Raw genomic sequence first — 21,655 nt, forward strand, 5'->3', positions numbered from 1 at the left:
AGCCTACTATTACTAGCTGTTGAAACAGCATCATTTGAAGCAGTATCATTTACATCATAACTTCAGATTTATTAATAGGGTACCATCAGGAAACTCATTGCTGTCACATTCCACTCAATCAGGCTCCATATTAACTATATTTTTATTGTGAAATGTTAGATTTGCTGCACAAACATCTCTCCAGTAAAGAATACCTACAAAACATAAGATGGCGAACAGCAAGAGTGGAACAGCAGAAAGAATGAGCAGCCAACGCCAGCCAAGAGTGGGCATCACAAACACTGCAAGGAGGACTTCAAATACAGTCCCAATGGCCCAAAAGACCTGCAAAAGCGAAAAGGAAACGGTCACAAAGGGGGATAAAAGAATTCTGAGATGCATGACTGATAACAGCACAGTAACTAAAAAGGAGAAGGACCATCTCTATTAATGCCCTCTTCAACCAGAAGTTCTACAATCAGAGAATCATAGGGTTAGAAGGGACTGCAAGGGTCATCCAGTCTAATCCCCTGCCAAGATACAGCATTTGTTGTTGTAAACTCTGTACCGTAGAGATTGGTGGTGAATCAGGGATGAGACATGTAAAATGTACACAGATGTAAGCCAAGAGAAATCCAGCCATTTGTGAATGGGATTTTTTCTCATGTTCCACAAGCTCAGCTCTGAAAACTTATTACCAATGTTCTCTGGAAAGCCATGTTTAAATGTAGACGAATAAACTGGTATCAGAGGCAGCTTCTTATATAAAATAGCCTCATATTTCATATATGGGAGGGCTTTTCTATATTTGTATACCTTTTGTCTTCAGACTTTGTCCATAACTCTCCCTATGTTCCAAGCATTTCGTAAATCCATATTCCATTCTAAAACTCAGGTTACTGAAAACTTTGAGTAAGGAAAAAAAAAAGGTTTCATATGATGGGACATTCTCTGCTACTCATGTTGGTGGTTTCAAACAGTTAAATTTCACCTTCAGCAAGATCAATGTGCTGTATTCACTTGTTTCAGCAGAACTGCAGACAGGTAAATAATGAGTCAACACTTAATTTGTGGTTGATGAGCCAAATTCTGTTCCAATTTACAGGGGCTGCCTCAATGATGTCACTTGATGGTAGATTTTGGCCACATATACTTCACATCGCCTACAGTTTCCTCAAAACAGCTGCAACTTCCTCATGGTGTGAATGATTAAGACATGATTCTAGATCCCCTTCAGTTGATACCCGGACATAATAAAGTAGCTTAGGATAATAATAATCTATCTCTAAGTATAATTCTTATAAACTGCTGTGAGATCTAGAGTCCTGTTCTCCTTACATAGGTAAAACTATCAAAACCAACAGGAGTTTTGCCTGCAAAAGAAGGAAGGAATTGAGACCCTTATTAGTAAGGCCAGAGCTGGGACACTCTGTCATGAAAGCCACCCAGGTCCATCTGATATTTTCTTCCCTTTGATTTTTAGTTCCCTCAGGGACTAATTTCCTTTTCCTGTTAACTAACTAGTCAATGCTTAGGATAAATTTCTGATTCCACTGGGTGATTACATAGATCCAGAATGCTCAGAACTAGCCAGACCAAGAAGAGGGTAAAAGAATACCAGCACCATGAAAGAGAGTTGCTCATCTACTGAACTCTATTTAGTGAAGGTCAGGCAACGAAAACTAATTCTAGGCAGCAATTATATTGGAAGATTAATTTTGTTAAAAGGCTATTTGAATTCAGGGAGGACAAGATTTCACAGGGACAGCCCTTTCAAAGCCGCTGAGTGCAGATCAAGTAACAGCTCTCTCAACAGTAACACCTGGCTGCCTTCAAACATCCATGAAGCAGTCATACTTTTTTCCATTTTAACACTTTATGGGCTAAATTCAGCTCTCTCTGACACTGGCATAGAGAGCTGAATTCAGCCATCTATGTGTTGTAGCCGGTTTTGAATTTTCTAAGGTCAGTGGGATTGAATGGACACAACTGAAAGCAGAATTTGGGCCTCCAAGTCTAAGGACCAAGTACAGCTTGCTACACCACTTACCTCTATTAATAAAATGCATTTTGCTCTAGCTTTCATTGGAAGGAATTCAGCATATAAGGTTACTCTGTAAAGATAAACATTGAGAAAAATGTCATGTTAGCACACTGAGCTATATTCAGGCGTTTGATTTGTTTCCTATTAAAACTGCCAAACCACAGTGACAACATAAAAACCCTTCCCAGCCCACACAGCCATCAGTACTACAGACACTGGATGAGAGTCTTCTCTCATTTACACCAGCACAATCTCATTTACTTTAATATGGATTGCAGCAGTGTAATGGAGGACAGAATTGGATCCTCTCTGTGGCTTTGTAACCTCAGACTCAAACCTGCTAGAGCTAGCAGACCTTGATGTGTATTTGCTCAGAGCTCTGGTCTGGACAGGCATTCACACAGTGGGATTCAATGCATAACTCCTACAGTGGCTGGGCAGGGTAGTTCCCCAGGGCTTAATTAAATTGGTTAGGAGAATTTCACTGCTGGTCACTCATCTTTGTTAGGTTTCAGTCCTCCAGGAGATGAGGCTGTGATTGTTATTGCTCGTATAAAAAATTTTGCATTCCTTTATTAAGCGGGAATTTTAAAAAATTGACTTGATTCTCTGCAATGCCTTTGTACCCCACTGTGCCAAAGGGCAATACATTTGAATTGCACAGTTGTTGTGTGAGTGTTTCCTGAGGATTAATACAAGGGACAGAAGCCAATCAAAGGTTTGTCCTGTCTGTTTTAAACAGTCTGTTAGGACTTCTATTTCTCTGCTCCTACCATATTTGTATTCCATTGACTTGCCAGGCCCTGTATCTGCTGCTGAAACACCTTTAGGGTCCAATCCTGCTACCTTTGAAGTCAATGGCAAAACTCCTACTGATTTCAGAGGTGCAGGTCTGAGCTCTCAGTGACTTTGCAGAGCTCAGTTAATCAGTGGATAACACTGCAAATATCAAATATTAAATCAGTGATTAAAAAACAGAAGGAAATAGAGTCAAGTGTAATAAAATGCAGAGCTTTCCCCATATAATGTAATAGAGTACAGTGATTACAGTTGTGTGTGGGTTGTTCTTTTCAGGGGAATGCTCTGCATCTCCTACTTTTGTATCTATGGGATGCTGTGAATGCTAATAATTATGTCCTACTCAGTGTCACATAGTATTTCATAGTAAGATTCCCTGGGAGGCCACTGATTCATATATACAGCTCCTGCATATGCAGATAAATGTGCTCCTACATGTAATATGTTAATTTCTAATTGTACAAAGCATTATTTTAAACAGCATCTTTCATAAAAACTCTATCCCAAAATGCATTACAGAATGCAATAATACAATCATGTGACTCTACGGACTAAATAACTCTACAGAAATTCTGCCTCTCATATGCAATATTGTAGCTTGTCTAAGACTATTAAAAAAAACAAACCCCAGCTCTTTCTGCCGCCGTGAGTACATTTCTCCATTTGCCAATCAGACCATTCAGAATTAGAGCCCGGGACAGGGGCTCAGGAGATCTGAGTTCTATTCTGACCTCTGTAACTGGCTCACTTTGTGACCCTGGGAAAGTCATGTGCTTTACTTTCTTCTTCTGCAAAATGGCATTAATTGGGACTTATCTCTTCATAAGTGTTTGCCATGCAAAGCATTAACTCTGATGCTGTGCCTCTTTTGCTCTTCTGCCCCATTCTAGTAATGCATATTGGGAGCTGTGTGGCGGAATCTGGCTCACACTTAATAAACATGTGGCAGATTAATGACTTTCCTAGTTTACACACATACTGCTGTCATTAGCAGTCTTACTGGAGGGAGGCTAAAGAGCAATGGAAATATACTAATAGTATTACAGAAGCCTCTCAGAGCAGTGGTTCCTTTATTTGGATTTGTGGGAATGGCACTAGAAAAGCTGCAGCCATCGCAGGATATTGACTCATCTCGTAAACAAATCCATGAGCCATCAATCTAAGTCAGGCTCCTCTGGCACTGAAATAGCACCTCTCGTGGTGCAACACATCAATTATTAATGAGAATACAGTAAATGGGAAGGGGAGAGTAAACAGCTACACTCATTCCCTTCCATTTACAACTAAAAGGCTACAGCAGGGGTCTTCCCCCTGAAAATCTGGAAAGCCTCTTCCAAAGTGAGGGGAGCCTCACAGTCATGGAGTTATGTCCTGATTCTCTGTTCTGACCAGAGATGGGCCTCATCCATGAAGCTATTCAAACTGTTCCAAGTTGGACGCTGTTTGGATTTGGAATTCCAGTTTGGATCCATTACACAGATGGGCCTGAGGCTCAAAGTTTAGGCTCAGATTTGGATAGGAATCCAAAGTTTCACAAAGTTCAAGGGGGCTCCAGGTTGGCCCTACTTCTAATTAGTAGTGTTCATGTCATGACCTGGTATTGTCACAATTCAGCATCATCACTTATTGGCTCAATTTTATCATACAGACATGGAAATGCAATGTCAAGCCATTGCTATTGGGTTATTTTACGTCTCTTTGAGAGTTTCACACTATCTGTTCTCTCTTCCCTGCTGCTGCAAGAGTGGGATGTTAGCGCCTTTTGCCTTCACCCCACTTCCTGGACACTTGAAGGGACAGAGAAGGATCCTGTCTGTTCTGCTCTGTCTGCTTGTAGGAGGCAGAACTCCAGTGATTATCACTCCACTTGCTCTGTGTAAAAGCACCAAAATAAGCGGCTGATCTAACTCACTGACTGCTTTAAAGTCTCATCTCTAAGGTGCCACAAGTCCTCCTTTTCTTTTTGCGAATACAGACTAACACGGCTGTTACTCTGAAACCTGCTCTAGATCTGCAGACTGAACATCAATGACTAATTGCCTTAGTTTAGTACAGGAAAATCCAATAGAACTTACAAGTATGTAACGCTTCTGACCATATTAAATTCAGACACCCAGTTTGTTCAGAAGGATGTGTTAGTCATCAGGGGTCTAATCACCTCCTCACAGAAATACTGTGCATTTCAAAAGCCTTCCTAGAGTTTAATACATCCATGTTAACATCTTTAGAGGAACTTAGTTTCAGAAGGCCCCTACACAGAGTGACATACACAATTCCACAGGAGCATTGATTTCAGTGTTAAGAAAAACGGGAAAGAGAATATTTTGAAACGTGAATATTTACTTACGACTGAGGTACCCCTCCAATCCCAAAGCCCACCAGTCCCCTGAGCACAAGGATCCAACTGTATACTGGTGCAAAACCACTGAGGATCCCATAGTACAGGGTCCAGAACACACTGATCTTTAGCCCCTGCATTTAACAAACAACAGAAAAAGGATGATGCTGTAACACAAATTAGAAAATTATAGACTAATGCCCAGATCTCCTAAATCAGGAAGCATAGAAAGTACTCTAGGAGAACAGTTTTGTGAAGCTGGGAGCCAAGGGTTTCATAAAGCTAGGCCCAAAATAGTTAAAGGAGACTTCAGAACTGTATGTGCAAATGTTGCGTGCCTGTGGCCCTCATTAGGCAAAAATCCCTGTAGTTTGCACAAGCAAATAAGTATACTGTGTGCAACATGGACAATTACCATGTGCTTTAATGCATTGCTGAACCTGAGCCCAGAATATCATAAAGACTCTCTTTAAAGAAAACATGCTTCATTTCATAACACAGTCAGACAGTTATTTACTTCATTCTTTATTTTTCTCAGCTCTCATTTACTGTTACAACCCTGTTGCCCTCACTGGGAGCAGAAACTGGGTTGGCTTTGGCCTGCTTGATTCTTGTACAAGTATGTGGATTATGCAATTCAGAAATGTTATGCACTGAAGTGGAGTGCACTGTAACTGTGTTATAATGGCACCTATTTCAGTAAAAGTTGGAGGCTTACAGTTTTTCTGCCATACTGGTCTGAAATGTTTCCCCAGAGTGTAGAGCTGCACATCATTCCCACAAACACCACCTGTGGAAAATCAGAAATAGCCTTCCTCTTAACAGCACATATAAATTTCCAGAGAAGAGCTCAGAAGAGAAAGCTGCACAACTTTACCTTCAAACCAGAAAATTCAAACATTCATTGTCACCTCTGTATTATGTTAAGGTGCTGTGGGTCCAGTTTCCATTAAAGGAGTTTTACATATACAAAGTAGGATTTTCAAAACCACTCAACAATGGACTAACTCCACACCCACTGATGGCAATGTAAGTTTTACTATTGATTTCAATGGGACCAGTTAGACTGATGCTGAGTATTTCTGAAAACCCAACGCATATATTTTTGATAAACAAAGTGATAATGAATTATGAGACAACAACTAGTTAGTGTAAGTTGCCAATAAATGAAAGGTCATTAAGGCCCTGTCCACAGAGATAATCTGCGACTGACATTACAGTGTGCATGCTGGTATCCTACTCATCTGAGGCTCGATTCTGCAAGATGCTAAGCATTCTGGCTCAGATCCTGTAAAGCACTGAAGCATACATGCATGTGCAGTCCTGTTGACTTCAGTGGGGCTACTCATGTTTAAAAGTAAACATGGCCTTAAGCTTTTTACAGAATCAGGCTAGAGTGCTCAACACCTTGCAGCTTTGAGCTCCTCCGGATGCCTGGTGACACTAGGTATGTCTCACTCAGCTCCTCTCTAACCTCTGACAGTTTCACCAGCAATTTGTGTGAGGTTTGGTCTCACAGGTTATATAACCGTCCTTGAATGGAGACATAATTAGATTTTACAACTTCAGAGAAGTCAATTAAAAAGATTATAATGTTAAAGAAAAAACTGTACCTTTAGTAATAGTGATACTACAGGAAATACAGCATACTCCACAAATAAACATAAGGTTAAAATCCTGTCCCATAGAAGTTAATGACAAAAACTACCAGGTTTCACCCACGGGTGAGATCCTGCAGTCTTTACATGGCCAAAAATCCCATTGAAGTCAATGGGAGTTTTATCTAAGAAAGAACTGCAGCCTCAAGCAATATGTGGTGAAAGAAAGGGTCCATTTCTAAAAGTTATACATTTACCAGCTTTCATGTCACATTTGATGATACTCCATCCTTTTGACCCTTTACACACTGAGATCAAAACTGTGCTATGCTGAAACATTGGCTAAGGTCCTCCTTTAGCTGGGCTGGTTTGAGGTCAGTTAGGTGAAGGGCATGATGTTTACACTAGCTATTTGATTTAAATGTATTTAGCATATTTACAAATTTGTGCAATATCGGTATAGTTCAAAAATGCCATCAAAGGCCATGGGAGAGAAAAATGTTATGGGAATTTGAGAGTTAAGCTGTAGGCCACAAAGAAGCAATAATTGTAAGTAGAAGGTATTCACACTCATCCATGTCCTACACTCTGGTTTTCTCATCCCTAAAGCCCATCTGCATTTCCAGCACTGTTGCACCATTCTCTGAGGGCTCTACTTTCAGGATGATTAGAGAGCCCAGCTCAAACAGAAAATCCCACTCTACCCCAGGGCTCCCACTCCTTCCATGTACAAAGGAGCTTAGACTTTCCCAACAGGGTGAGAAAGCAGGTCCTCTGAAAAGATGACCAAAATTTACAAACCCTTTCTGTGAGTCAAGGTGGGGCGTCTGAGTTTTTTTGGGATGAGCCTGGGTCAATTTATACGTTTGGCTGGAAATTACATTTAATGAGAAACCCACATAAGGCAAAATCTGCGGTTCTGGCTGAGTTTCATATTTTCAAATTCTGTCTCTTAAAAGGAAAGGCTCCTACAACACCAGTGAGCCAAAGTCAGAGAGATCCATACTGGTCTAGTCTCCTCCCCTTTGCAAAGGCCATGAACAGATTTTACATTGTGATATAAACGATAATGTCTGAACAGCAATGAGTAGAAAAACCTTACAGAATACAGGAGCTGTCAGCTATTTTTCCTACCGATGTAAGCAATGCAACCTGCCAGCTTGGTAATCGCCACTCACAATGAAGCTGAGGAGCTAGGATACTTAGAATCATCATTTCCATTGCATCTGCCATCTAGAAGGGCAATAAAGAAAAAATAATGACTGCCTGAATAGTATCATTATAACAACCGATTATATTCCTCTTTTAAGTTAACCCCTCCCTGCTGAAGTCATTCCTGCTGTGGAGGTAAAACATGGCAGTGCAGTTTGAAAGACAGATATTGTATTGCAGATTTGCACAGTGCAGTGAAATAAGCACTATATTTTCTGAGCATTAGCTTTACACTGGGATATGAGCACTTCAAAACTCATTTCTCTTTGCCCCCATAGCCTTGGAATGGTCTGCTATGTTAAAGCAGTTAAGCTTACAAGATATCAGAATTTTTAGTAGGTAGGATTCAAAGAGCCAAATTCAGAAGTGGTGCATAAGGTGGTGTGAGTCTCAGGGAGTCTAAGTTGTTTTAACTCCTTTTTCTGGTTACTTAGCAAGATTTGTATTAGCTTTAGACTCCCCTAAAAGCAGACTGAGTTAGACCTACTTATTGCCATATAACTTATAACCTCGTATACATCACTGCTGGATTTGGTCCAAATACTTTGAGAAAACATCTATGGGCCAAAATCTACCTCAGTTACCCACAGGGATATAAATCAGGGCAGACTGTAATCCTATATATAGACAATAACTAGAAAATGAAGGATCTAGACATGTTTAGCCTAAAAATATTACAGAGGAGGGGCATTATAGCTCTTTATAAGTAAAATATTGACAATTAAAGAATAGAAAACAGAATAATTTGCCCTGGATACCAACCCCTAAAAGCACTGGGCTGATGTGCAACAGGGATATATTCAGCTATCAGGAAAACCATGTTGATGATGAATTCACAGAGAATATAGAACACTTTGCCTAATGTGATAAATATGGAAAAATCTCTAGCTTGTTTTTAAAGAAAAGTGAGATCAATTTACTGTACGTGTAATTTGGGACCCTTCCTACCTGAAGCAAAGTTTTAGAGTACAGGATCCAAATGGTTCCTTCCAGCCCTGTCTTATAAGACATACAGAAAAAGCCTAACCAGCTTTCTCCTCACATGCTAGGTCTCATTCTGGTAGTTATTAACATTTCAAGTCCTTGTTCATTACATTTTTGTTTGTTTGTGTTTGTCCCCGAGCATGAATACATCATGTGGATATTAGTGTATTACATGGATTTCTTGAGGGGCTGATATGCCATTGCCCTTGGCAACAATTACTTGCCCATGCTAATCCAGTAAGAACAGAGAGCTTCCACTGGAATTTCCCAAACCCGATGGCTTCCACCGCATCTTCCACCATAAAAGTATCTAGAAAAGAATCAACAATTCTGGTTCAGCGCTGCATTCCTTTCCCTCCTATAAGAGCCATACTCTAAGATAGAGCTTCTAATAATACATCTAATTAATAATAATAATTTAATAACGGGCTAAATCCTTAGGGCTTTATTTAGTTTTTATTCAGTTCTTACTCAGGCAAACTTCCATTCTCTTCAAGGATTTTCCCAAATACAATAATTCTAAATATTAATATAATGTCTTACATTTATACAGCACTTTTATATAAATCAGTGTAGTCCCAATGACTTTGGAGGAGCTCCAATAATTTGTAAAAGCTGAAGACCTGACGCTAAGTTTAAGGGGGACACTTCACCCACCACTGAAATGCAGCATTCTTTGGAGTGAAGCACAGCAGCTGTTTAACAGCACACAGCAATACTATACAAGAGGACAGGAAGTGAAGGATATTTTATCCAATTAAAATTACAGAGGGAATCTAAAAAGGCAGAATGTAATGGTTTGAGTTGATATTTTGGCCAGGACACGTGGACAATCACTGATACTCTTTCTAAAAATACCCCCAGGGTTTTGAATCTTGCAAATGGTCATGCATTGGACCACAGTTTTATGTCTCATCTGAAGACTATCAAACATCTCCAGTTTACTATCTTGGACATTACAAAACACATCTGTCTAAAATTTAGAATAAAAAGATGTCAGTATAAATGCATTTTTATTTTTGTAGTGGTTGAAATCAGTTTAAGTCTCAAAGTTTTACCAATACCAACTATCAGTAAATATAAAGTCAACTTCTCCATTAAAATGCCCTCATTGAAGAAAAAGTAAAACTTCAGCTAGTCTTGTAATACACTGCTGGAAGTCAGGTCCCAAATAAACCAGTGCTGAGATTTTTCAGAAAGTCAGTATGTGGTTTCACATCCATGTGTCTGAGAGACACGGTGTTGCCGTAGGTTGCATGTCTCTTCAATGCTTTTGAGCTTTCCTTTAGGGTGGATCGCGAACAGAAATTCTCTCCATATTAATGCATGTCCCAGACCTTCCCTGGTATGCTGAGCTCTTTGGAGAGATTCACCCAGGTTTGAATATTATTTTGGGAAACTTAGAGTAAAATAAATAAATAGAAAGGCACAAATGTGCAACAGAGAAAATGCACAGTGCCAGAAAACCCCAAATAAAATACTCTAAAGAAGGAGGGCATATCACATTATAATTCCATCCCACTTCTTCCACCATAACTGAATGAGAAGAAACAGAAAAGGGAAAAGAAACACAGCCCATACTATGCAATCAGTCTACAAGTCACTCCAAGTGCTACAGTGCATTCAAATTACATCAACCTCTTAAGTAAATAAGCTCCCTTGGCTGGCAATTGTCCCAGCAGACAAAAGCTGGAATGCTCAGCTCAGTTTCTCCCTCTGGACAAGTGGGAGCCAGCAACACTGCAGAGGCTTCATCCTCAGGCCATGTGTTACTGCTCTAGTGAGCCCTGCAAGATGATTTAGGAGCAGCAGTGATCAGTTCTAAAGGGAAGTTATCCAGCCCTCTCAAACAGAGGAAAGATGTGGTGACCCAAGACCCAGTTCCAAGGAGGATGGAGGGTTACAAAGGCAGTAAAAGTGCTTTTTTGGTAGCAAACAGGTAATTCTCCCATCTTTCCCCTCCTGGAGGCCATGGTGTTCCTGACTGGTGTTGTGTTCTTCTCATTATGGATATGGAGAGAGATGTGGCGGGAAACGGTAAGGAAAAATACTGAACAGAAGTGGATGAACAAAAAATATCCAGCTACACTGTGATTGTTAATACTAGGTCAACAGAACATTTTGAATTAAATTAGTCACATTTATATTGTGTTATCTAAAGGTAACAATCAAGCATCGAAAGAAAAATGTGCACATTTAGTATTCAGTGCTGAAATGCCCCAAACAAAGAAGCTAGGAGCAATTCCACTAAGTACTCAACTATCTGCATCAACTGGTGTCATGCAGGCTACCAAACAACTGTCAGATGCCATCAGCTTTCAGCCATCATGTAATTGAACGCATACTACAAAATTAACATACCAAGTTAACTATCCTCCATCCTCCTGAAATAGTGCTGCAAGGGCTCAGTCCAAACCCACCGATCAGGATCAAGCAATAAATCCTAAATATGCTTTTATTTGACCTTTTGACTCATCTGAACTGATCAGTATGTCAGTTGTATTGCCCTATAATCTACAATATCTAGATATGGGTTTAAGATCCCAAATTCAGATCCAGATCTTGAACAGTCCATAATTTTGGAGTGTTTGGATCCAGAGTTTTGGTTTGGCAAGCTATGAAGACAGGAAGGATTTGGAAAATATGGAACCAGTTCTGGATTCATACTTTGACCATCCCCTAAATTCAGGTGTGTTTTGATCTGAGAATTGCTTTGGCTCCAGTTCTGATAACATCAAAACAAGCAAACAATCCAACCCCCTCAGAAGACAGTTTAGTTAAATGGTGACGTATCAGCTGCATCATAATTAATCCATATTGTTATTTATCACTTTGACCTGCAGGTTTTCTAGTTCTCTAAAACCAGTAGGCTCAGGCTTGGCTGCAGTTTGAGTGAAATGTAGAAGCCACATCCCTTTTCTAAGAGGAGAACCAAAGTCCTGCTTACCATCAGTTGGGTTGGCAAATTCCTTTGGCACTGCAGCTCCATCTTCTAGCTCTATAGCCTCTAGCTCTGTCCGAACACCTTCAATCTGAATTTCATGCTCTCCTGAAATGGCATCTTCGTCTGACCTGGAACTTTCCCCTGTTCGGCGAAACTTGACCACCCTAAGAATATAGAAATGAGAGCAAATTCTCCTGTGGGTCTTTTCTCGGATAGTAATATGATTTGCTGAAGCTTCATTTAGTTATGTTTTATTAACTATTATTTTACTAACTTCTATAGTGCCTGTTGCTGTGGTAGCAGGACCCTTTGAGATTAAAGCACAAACCAAAACCATTTAACCAAATACTAAGCAAAACAAATGTGTCTTGTATCATGCTTTGAGGTGTAAGCCCAGCCACTAGATACGGAAGATCTTAATTTTAAAACTAACCTCCTGTTGTCTCCCTACCTTTTGCATCTACAATGGATGAGCATTTGGATATCTAACCACCTGATTGAAATCACATAGTTGGCCATTGAAATGTTAAGCATTCATATTTAGGTTCTGAAAGTGGATGTTTCCTAGCCTATCTTAAAACAAGAGGTGAACTATCAGATATCCAAGTCGCATATCATTCAAGGCTTTAAAGACCATTAGTGATGCCTTGAATTCAATGTTTGTATTAACAATTTACAAGGTTTAATCTTTTTGACAGCAAAGTTTTCTTAATGCCAATTGACTCAAAGGATAGGGCTGCTGCATATACAGTTAACACTGCATAAAATCACTTTTTGACAAAACAAAAACGAGTATATGAATTTAGTGCAGGCAAAAAAGTGCCAGTTTGACAGCACTGGAGACTGAAGTGCTCTGTTCACAGAGTAGGTGTAACATGCGTCACATAAGGGAAAGGTTTCAGAGTAACAGCCGTGTTAGTCTGTATTCGCAAAAAGAAAAGGAATACTTGTGGCACCTTAGAGACTAACCAATTTATTTGAGCATAAGCTTTCGTGAGCTACAGCTCACTTCATCGGTAGTATGCAGTATGCATCCGATGAAGTGAGCTGTAGCTCACGAAAGCTTATGCTCAAATAAATTGGTTAGTCTCTAAGGTGCCACAAGTACTCCTTTTCTTTTTACTTAAGGGAAAGTATTCCCATAGTTTCCTATAAATTTATCTCAACCCTGAACTGGAAGGACCACCTTCTGAAAGTGAGAAGGAAGTTCAATTTTCAGGACTCATTCAATCCTCAGCCTTGCTGCTGAGATTGCCAGCAAGGCACGGCCCAGTTAGAAAGGATTATGATGGCAAATACAGACACTTGACTACTGGGAACCAAAATGAGAATCACCAAATTATTTCACATAGGGTACCTTACAGCCATCAGAGAGTAACAATATCCATTCACTTTCACAACTGACTTGGGATGAACATGAGGTAGTGACCAAATGTAAAAGGCTGTCACATTACCAGTCTCGCTAGCCATTTAGCATCCCTCGGTTCATTTTTAAATATTATCATTCATCACTTCACCTACTATATTGAGGTTCCAGAAACACACAGATAACACAACTACTTTAATTCAGATTATTTATTTGAATAAATATATTTAGAGAATTCCATAATGCTAAAGACACAAGCTCAGTTTAAGACAGTAGCATGTAAAAGCAATCAGATTTGTAGTCACAGATCTATCACAGTGACCATCTAGAAAGAAAAAAGTAGTCAATTTAGTGCAGATAGCCAGTTGTTTTCTAATATTGAATTATTTTATGAATCCTGCTTCATTATGTAATATTTAGTTACCTGCCAAATTTCAAGATTTCTAATTGTCCTCTGGGACACAAATCAATCTTCTGAAAACAATGCAGAAAATTAAATACAGTCCATTTCTACAACAAGGACAAAGCATTTGAAACTAAATGACACAACTTTATTTAATCCATGTGCCTGTACGCATGTAGACAGACAGACAAGTAGTCAGAAAGAAAATCCCTGGCAGAAAATAACTTACAATTCTGTGCTGTTAACATGAACAACTATATGTAAAGTTATTATTTGGTTGCTTATTAATTTGGTTGCTCTGCAGATCCATCTTCTGATATTGTGACAGGGAGCAAACTATTTTAATATACTTGTGATTTTATTAAGTTAGACCATGTATATGGAATGGAGGTCCAATCTTGTGGCTGGTTACCTCCCTCAAGGTGTGGGGAATCTTCAACTCCCATTGAAGTGTATGAGATCTCAGCACCCCAGAGGATTCAGGGCACACTTATATTGGCCAGTCATTTTCTTAATCTTAATTTATGTGGATAGTATGGCTATAATCAATGTAAACAGTTAGTCTGAAAACATCAAACATTACTTACCAAATCCAGATGTCCTTACTCGGTTTTCACTCAGTCTTTATTCACTCCTTACTTTGGCATACTTCCAGGGATTTGCCTGAGTAAGGAATGAGTAAAAACCAAGTAAGGACTTGAGTATTTGGCCCTGAGCTGAGTTGATGGGACAAAATCTGCCCTGTGTTGTGCAGGTATCACTTGTGGGGGGAAGAGAGCCTCTTTTACTTGATGCAGCAGCAGGACAAGATTGCAACCCAGAGCTTAAGAGAGTTCTAGGGATTAAGACTGCTTGTACAGGCTGCTACAACACTGCTCTAAAGGTTTACTGGGCATTTTGATCATACCAACAACCAGCAAAGAAACAGGTCCAGAAAGTTTTGCATGCAGTTGGCCCTCTGTTTCCTCTCATCCTGGCTCCCTAAAAAGTAACCCCATTTGTGAGACTAGTCAGCAGAGCAAAGAACCACAGTGAAAGTCTCTGCATGTTAACAGATATTAAGCAGTATTTTACTTTTCTTGCATACAAACAAATACTTCATTTCTAGAAAGTTTGACATTGTAAATATATGGTAGCTTCTTTTGCTGTTATTATATGCATAGCAAAACCTTTGAATTCTTGATCCATAATTTTAGATGATTCCTATAGACTGCCCCAGAAAAGATAAATTCACAACTGAGAAATATAGCAGTGAGAAACTACTGTAATTGCCTGCCATTTTGAACTTTAGCCTCTTCAAGTTTTCCCCAAAGAAAGGTAGTCAAGATTTGGCCATTTTTATTCATGTACAATTATTTTAGAAATAGATCCCATTGGGATAAAGCTGCTTTCAGAAAGGAGACTTGCTCAGGACTATAAATATTCACAACATACAACAAAATGGAGGTACACATGACTGTAGTAAAGCAAATGAAGAATAAATGTGCTATCTCCGGATTTATAGACTTGTGATTTACATGCTGTTTATAAAAAAACGGAAGGAAATGTTTAGTAAAGTTCCTTATTTACATAATCATGTAGGCAAAAGCCATTGGAAATCAAAAAGACTTTTTTGCACCCTTCTTGGAAATTATTTTGGACTTATTATCCTGGGGAATAGATTTTTGTTGAGTCTTTTGAAAGAAAACATAACGCTACAGCACTTATTTCTTATTTCAATGTACAAGGTTATTATCTAACGTGCAATAATCACTTCCCAACTCTAGTCCTTAAGAGTTTGGCCCTGCACAGCACAAGTGCAGAATAAGCACACGGTATCAAGCGATGAGTAGGGAGTACAGGGGAACCCAATCCTGCATTAATGAAAGTGCTGCTGCCCAACTGCCAAACGACTCCTGCCTAGCAGTAGAAGAGAGGCTGAAGGAGCAGCGAGCACATCGTTCAAAAAACTTGCACATCCTGCTGTGCATTGTTAAAGAACTTGCAGAATCCAGTGCAAGTATTCTCGAGAGGGACCAGTTAGCAAATATATATTGTTTTATGGCCCTGGTCTCAGATCCGTGCATTTTTCTTTCATTGGTTTGTTGGACAACCAAATACTTATTAAGGAATCAAAATTCTCTCTTTTATCACCAGGTGTCCCTCCTACTCTTTGGATGCACACTGTATGCTACCATGGAGGTGGAAGGTTATCCTACCCTTCCTCCTATATACAAGGTGGCGCCAAAAATAATTGAGAATAGAAAGTTAAAACTGTGGCGTCTACCTAAAAGTCCATCACACTGGAATTTGCAGTATATGTCAGAACACTGCTCACAAGCATTTCCATATTCATTTTCATAATGGCACTCTCTGTAGTCACAATTGTATCCCAGGCCTCTCTATGGCTTAGAGCCAAGAGCAATCCATCTTATTACCTTCACGTGTGTGCCAAACAATCAGGATACAGCTAAAGGCTAAATATTTTGTAATAGTTCTATTCAAAATGCACAACTAATGTCACAGAGTCCTCAAACCTTTTTTCACTCTATCCCCACCGTTTGTAACACCTGTGTAACTTATAGAGCTTAGCCACTGACACCCTCTTGTATTTCAGTGTAATATGGTTTTTTTATTTTGTTTTTTGGAGAAACTATCTTAGCCTTGATTGTGTCTCTTCTGGTCTTCAGTAACTTAATATTTTTAGCCTAGAATAAAGATTAGCTGTGATGGTCTTTATCTTATTTAATTTCATTTTCCTTCTCTTTAAAGGACAACAACATCAAATACCCACCAATTATCCTTACATGCTGCAGCTGCTGCAGTCAGACATGCACATATGACAGTTTTAAAAGGTGAAGTGAAAGACTTTATACTTGGCAAGCCTGATGTCATAAATATAAAGGGAAGGGTAACCACCTTTCTGTATACAGTGCTATAAAATCCCTCCTGGCCAGAGGCAAAGTCCTTTTACCTGTAAAGGGTTAAGAAGCTCAGGTTACCTGGCTGGCCCCTGACCCAAAATGACCAATGAGGAGACAAGATACTTTCAAATCTGGAGAGGGGGAAAAGGCTTTTGTCTGTCTGTGTGATACCTTTGCCGGGAACAGATCAAGCATGCAAGCCCTCCAACTCCTGTAAAGTTAGTAAGTAATCTAGCTAGAAAATGCATTAGGTTTTCTTTGTTTTGGCTTGTGAAATTTGCTGTGCTCGAGGAAATGTGTATTCCTGTTTTTGTGTCTTTTTGTAACTTAAGGTTTTGCCTAGAGGGATTCTCTATGTTTTGAATCTGACTGCCTGTAAGATTATCTTCCATTCTGATCTTACAGAGTTATTCTCTTATCTTTTTTTATTCTTCTAATAAAGTTCTGTTTTTTAAGAATCTGATTGGGTTTTTTGGGTCTTAAAAATCCAAGGCTGGTTTGTGCTCATCTTGTTTATTCTCAAGCGTCCCCAGGAAAGGGGGTGTAAGGGCTTGGGGGGATATTTTGGAGAAATAGGAACTCCAAGTGGTCCTTTCCCTGATTGTTTATTAAATCACTTGGTGGTGGCAGCGTTTACCTAATCCAAGGTCAAAGACTTTGTGCCTTGGGGAAGTTTTAACCAAAGCTGGTAGAAATAAGCTTAGGGTGTCTTTCATGCGGGTCCCCACATCTGTACCCTAGAGTTCAGAGTGGGGAAGGAACCCTGACACCTGAGTTCTGTATTTCTCCTGCAAAAGCTGATGACACCACTAGACCTAAAGTAGGGCAAAGTGCTGGGGAATCAGCAAAGCTCAGGTAAAAGGACTTTGATCCATGAAAAAAACATCAGGGGCTGAGCCTCAGCCCCATCCCACCAGAGTGTCTGTGCAACTGGGCCACAGCCACTAATACAGGCCATGGAGAGGAGTAGTGAACGTGGCCTGCTGTTTCCCTATAGTGCAGAGTTTTGGTTTAGTGGAATCAGGCAGTACATAGACCACACCATATTGCTGACCCATCCTGGCACATGCATTATTTCTCCCACTACACTACACTTGAAGACCTGTAGTCATTCATCACTAAAATCTTTGCTGCATATGGGTAGTGGAAAGGTCCAGCATCCACCTGTGTGGGAATATCACTGCTATTGCTCCCTTGAACAACTGACTTGCAAAACATTTTAAGAAGTTTTGGAGTCTTCTTCGGGTACTCAGGGTATCCCAGGATTTGATCCACTGCATAATAATGCATTCCTTGCATTCTTTACACTTCTTTAGTAATGCTAACAGCTGCAACAGGACAAACAGAGCATCTGGTCTAAAGGATTTAGGCCTTGGCAGGTAAGCAAAGGAAGAACAGATGTTCATCATTTTTTTTTTTAAAATACATGCATTTGTAAATTTGAAATCTAATTATATAAGACCAAATCCTGGTCCTGTTGAAGTTAATGGCAAAACCCCCATTGACTTCAGTGGAACTAGGAGTTAGCCCATGTTCTGTTAACGATGTGGGATATGTAAAGGATTTTTGCATTCAGTAGAAATAAAAAAGGTTCTCAGTTCAGGTTTATGCTCAACTCCATTTGCAAATTTAATTCTAAATTCTCCCAAATGTATTTTTACCTCAGTAAAACCAGAATTGCTTTGAATTTTCCTTTGCTGGACCTAAAAGATGAATGAAATAATTTACTACTTTCTTACATTCTCTTGAGAATTGTCATTATAACAATGTCAGCTTGTCAACAGAATGCATATGTAGTCATCATATGATCTACAAAGCATGTATGCTCGCAAACACATACTGAAAGTTGTACTTCAGTAAGATTTTTATTATCAAAAGGCAATTAATATGAATGTTCCATTCATATTTTATGTACAAAAGCTTTATGAGCACCAGACTTAATTATGTGGGATGTGAATTGACTTGTTTTCTGTTGTATTTTTGCTATTTTTAGCAGCACCATTATCTGTATAGTAAATCCACATGCTAGAATTTCAGCACTCCCAGGGCATGACCCCAAGTCCTCTGAAGTCAATGGACATACTTCTATTGACTTCAGTGAGCTTTGGATCGGGCCTGTTGTACCCAATTTCTCTTTGAGGTTATAACTGAAAATTGTTCATACAACATATATCACTATTTTACAGTGTATTATTAGGTTTCATACAAAATATGTGCTAATAAATACCTGTCTCTTAATAAAGGGCCTGATCTTGAACCCCACCTATTAATAATTATTTATTATTATTTAACAAGTATATTGAGGTAGTACCTAAAGAGTGACCAGTTTGGGGCATCATGGTGCTAGATGCTGTACAAACATATTGTAAATGATCAACAAATCCTATTGACTTCAATGGGAGTTTTGCCTGAGTAAAGACTGAAGAACCTGGCTCCAAACCTCATTGTAAGGAATAAAACACAGCTCTTGAACAATGAACCTGTGAAACTATTTGAAACAGAAGAAAAACACAGTGATGAGTTTACTGATGCATACCTCGGAAATTCTTCACTAATGAAGCACCTTATAGAGCTGCATTTTTGTGCAAGACCCCACAATACTGAATAAATCCAATTATTCCTACACTGTAAGGCACTGTAGATAATTATTAAGTACATTAAAATAACAGAATAGAAAAAAGATGGCCTAATGAAAACATGCATCTTTTCTCTTCTGAAAAGCAGAATTGCACCATAAAAATGGTTTTCAACACAGCCTGAAGTTCATGTCATTGTATAAGCCTAACTGACTAAACATTTAACTAAATTATTTAATTTACATCATCTCAATATTATTTTTAATACAGTTCAATCCTTTATTCTCTGCCTCCGTGAGTCAATGTTTTATAAATATGGATGTGTTTTAAGCAGCAAGACAACAAAGCATGGAGAAAATGTAATTATTAAAGGATACCTCTCACATTCAGAAGAAGTGAAACCATTTCAAAATGACAAAGCCAGCAATCAGGTTGTTATCAGCTCTTTGCACAGATCTAGCATTTAGGTACAAACAGCAAGGAGTTTGTCATGCACAAGCATTCCTTGTACAGCAATGTCTGCATCTTCAAACCACACAGTTTAAAAACACCAGTGGCCCTCGCTGCAAACATACCCTTTGAAGAAATGTTGTGATCTGCAATCAGTTGGCTGCATGAAGTAGAAGGCTAGGGAAGATGCCTACCTTGGCACGATGTTATTTACAGATGCAATCCACATTGCAAATGCATTGCTAATGTTTCCTCTCACTATAACACTTTGCACCCTCCGAGATTATATAACCACCTCCCACATGCACACCCACCCACCCGAAATTCAAGTAAAAATAAAAATTGAGTGAGTTAATAAAGCAAACAGCTCCCTACAGCAGATCCAGGGATCAAGGATGCTGAACCTGGGCAGACAGACTAGGAAAATGGCCTGCTTCCTGTGGCCTGAGCCATTTCCCAGGAATAGTTTCAACTGAAAAAAATCACTGGGATTCGCACCCTGCAGTTTGTTAAAAAAAAAATCCCTGTGTGTCTCTGTCTCCCCCTGCTACTTACGGCAGCTGTCTTAGCTGGAATAAATCATCCTCCATTGCCAGGCTGGGTTTGGTAGAGCTGTTCTCATTGCTCTTACATTGTGGTTAATGGAGAGAGGCTGGGATTTCAGGAGCGCTGGCTGCTGGACAGCTCCCTCCGCTACAGCAGCAGCAGCTGCACCAGCAGCCACCGAAACAAAGCGGCAGCCAAGAGGGAGTGGAGGAAGGGAGGGGAAAGAAAGAGAAGACCTGGGGAAGAGAGAGAGAAGCTACTGCTGATGGAAGTCCAGGGCAGGAGGTTGCTCTGGCCACAGAAGCTCACAGGTTCCTTACTACTATTTTAGCAGGGTGGCTGCTGTATTTTTGCTTTAGTATTTTATCGGATTCTATGAGGTTGCAGTTCCTGTGATCAATACTTAGTGTGAAAACATCTGCTTATTAGGAAGATGTTGTCTGAGGGAATATTAAACACTACAGGAAAATGCAGTTAACATTCTAATGAGGAGTCACAAATAGAAGGAGGTTCAAAGTTATCTGGGGTGAATCTACTCACAAAAGGGGCAGCAGAGGGTCCTTAAAATGACTAGCAATTAACTGGCTGAGCTGTCCAGCTGCTTCCTTTAATGGGGGTTTCTCAGAAAATGAAATTAATTTAGATAAATGACAGACAACACCTACACACATACTTATGATGGTAGATAGATTAGAGTAAAACCTATTTTGTGTGACCCTGGGAGTTGGGTGCTTGACCCTCACTGAAAATCAATGGCAGTTAGGTGCCTAACTCACTTAGGCACTTTTTAAAATTCCACCCTAAGGCCTTGAGACTGCAAACATTTATGTGTGTGAACTCACTGCATGCTGTTCACATGAATGAAGCTTGCAGGCTCAGGCCCTTAGTTTGGAGATACATTGGAGCAGTCTCTTAAGGCAAGAGATTGCCTAGTAAAGGTGATCTGTTGTAGAGGTCTCACAGTGTTTACATGTGTGTGCACCTGTACTTGAGTGAAGTTGTGCAAAATATGTAACTTCATTATCTGAGAGAATGCACCATCAACCTAGCACACCTTTTCCTGTTGATATTCTCCTTCTACAGGATTTTCCTATAGATGGAAAGGGTAATTTAGCTGTGTGTGACTGGATATATCTATTATTCCTTTCCACAGAAAGACCCAATAGAAAAAATTACAGGAAAAATGTTCTAGGAGGATGATGAAGAAATAGTATTGCTTTCTCCCCTTGGCAGGGTTTGTGTAGGCAGAAGAAGCAAGGGCATGATCACTGAACAATGTTGACTCTGAGGATCTTTGGAGAATCCCAGCCCCAACGCTGCATATGTAGGAACATCCAGGTTAAATGCCTGCTTTCTGTATACTGACCAGCCTCCCACCCCTCGGATGGCTGGTTCAGTGGCCATGTTGCTCCTGACTCCCCTTCTATGCCTGTTTGGAACTTCATCTTTCAAGTGCGGTGAAAGCCAGGGGCGGGGAGTTAATACTGCAAGGAACAGCTGTGGCTGTGGTGAGA

The 21,655-nt window shown here is 39.7% G+C and overlaps 1 protein-coding gene across 4 annotated transcripts in view; it reads right to left on the reverse strand.

Annotated features, from left to right (window-relative positions):
* The window catches only part of LOC102942381 (SV2 related protein), a 35,161-nt gene extending 14,732 nt beyond the window's left edge, over positions 1–20,429 (reverse strand). The window contains exons 1-9 of one of the 4 annotated variants that reach the window (XM_043529908.1): positions 20,151–20,387; positions 14,254–14,329; positions 11,901–12,061; positions 9,178–9,263; positions 7,892–7,990; positions 5,878–5,949; positions 5,169–5,293; positions 2,030–2,093; positions 199–324 (exon numbers count right to left, since the gene is read on the reverse strand). In XM_043529908.1, coding sequence (XP_043385843.1) covers positions 199–324; positions 2,030–2,093; positions 5,169–5,293; positions 5,878–5,949; positions 7,892–7,990; positions 9,178–9,255 — 564 coding nt within the window. In that variant the 5' untranslated portion in view covers positions 9,256–9,263; positions 11,901–12,061; positions 14,254–14,329; positions 20,151–20,387. Of the gene's footprint in view, positions 1–198; positions 325–2,029; positions 2,094–5,168; positions 5,294–5,877; positions 5,950–7,891; positions 7,991–9,177; positions 9,264–11,900; positions 12,062–14,253; positions 14,330–19,789; positions 19,903–20,150 lie in introns of those variants that run through there. The other 3 variants (XR_006286079.1, XM_007058331.3, XM_043529906.1) reach the window with 3 other exon arrangements.
* Between the last annotated feature and the right edge of the window lie 1,226 nt (positions 20,430–21,655).

This window comes from Chelonia mydas, chromosome 15, assembly GCF_015237465.2.
Source record: "Chelonia mydas isolate rCheMyd1 chromosome 15, rCheMyd1.pri.v2, whole genome shotgun sequence".
Lineage (NCBI taxonomy): Eukaryota > Metazoa > Chordata > Testudines > Cheloniidae > Chelonia > Chelonia mydas.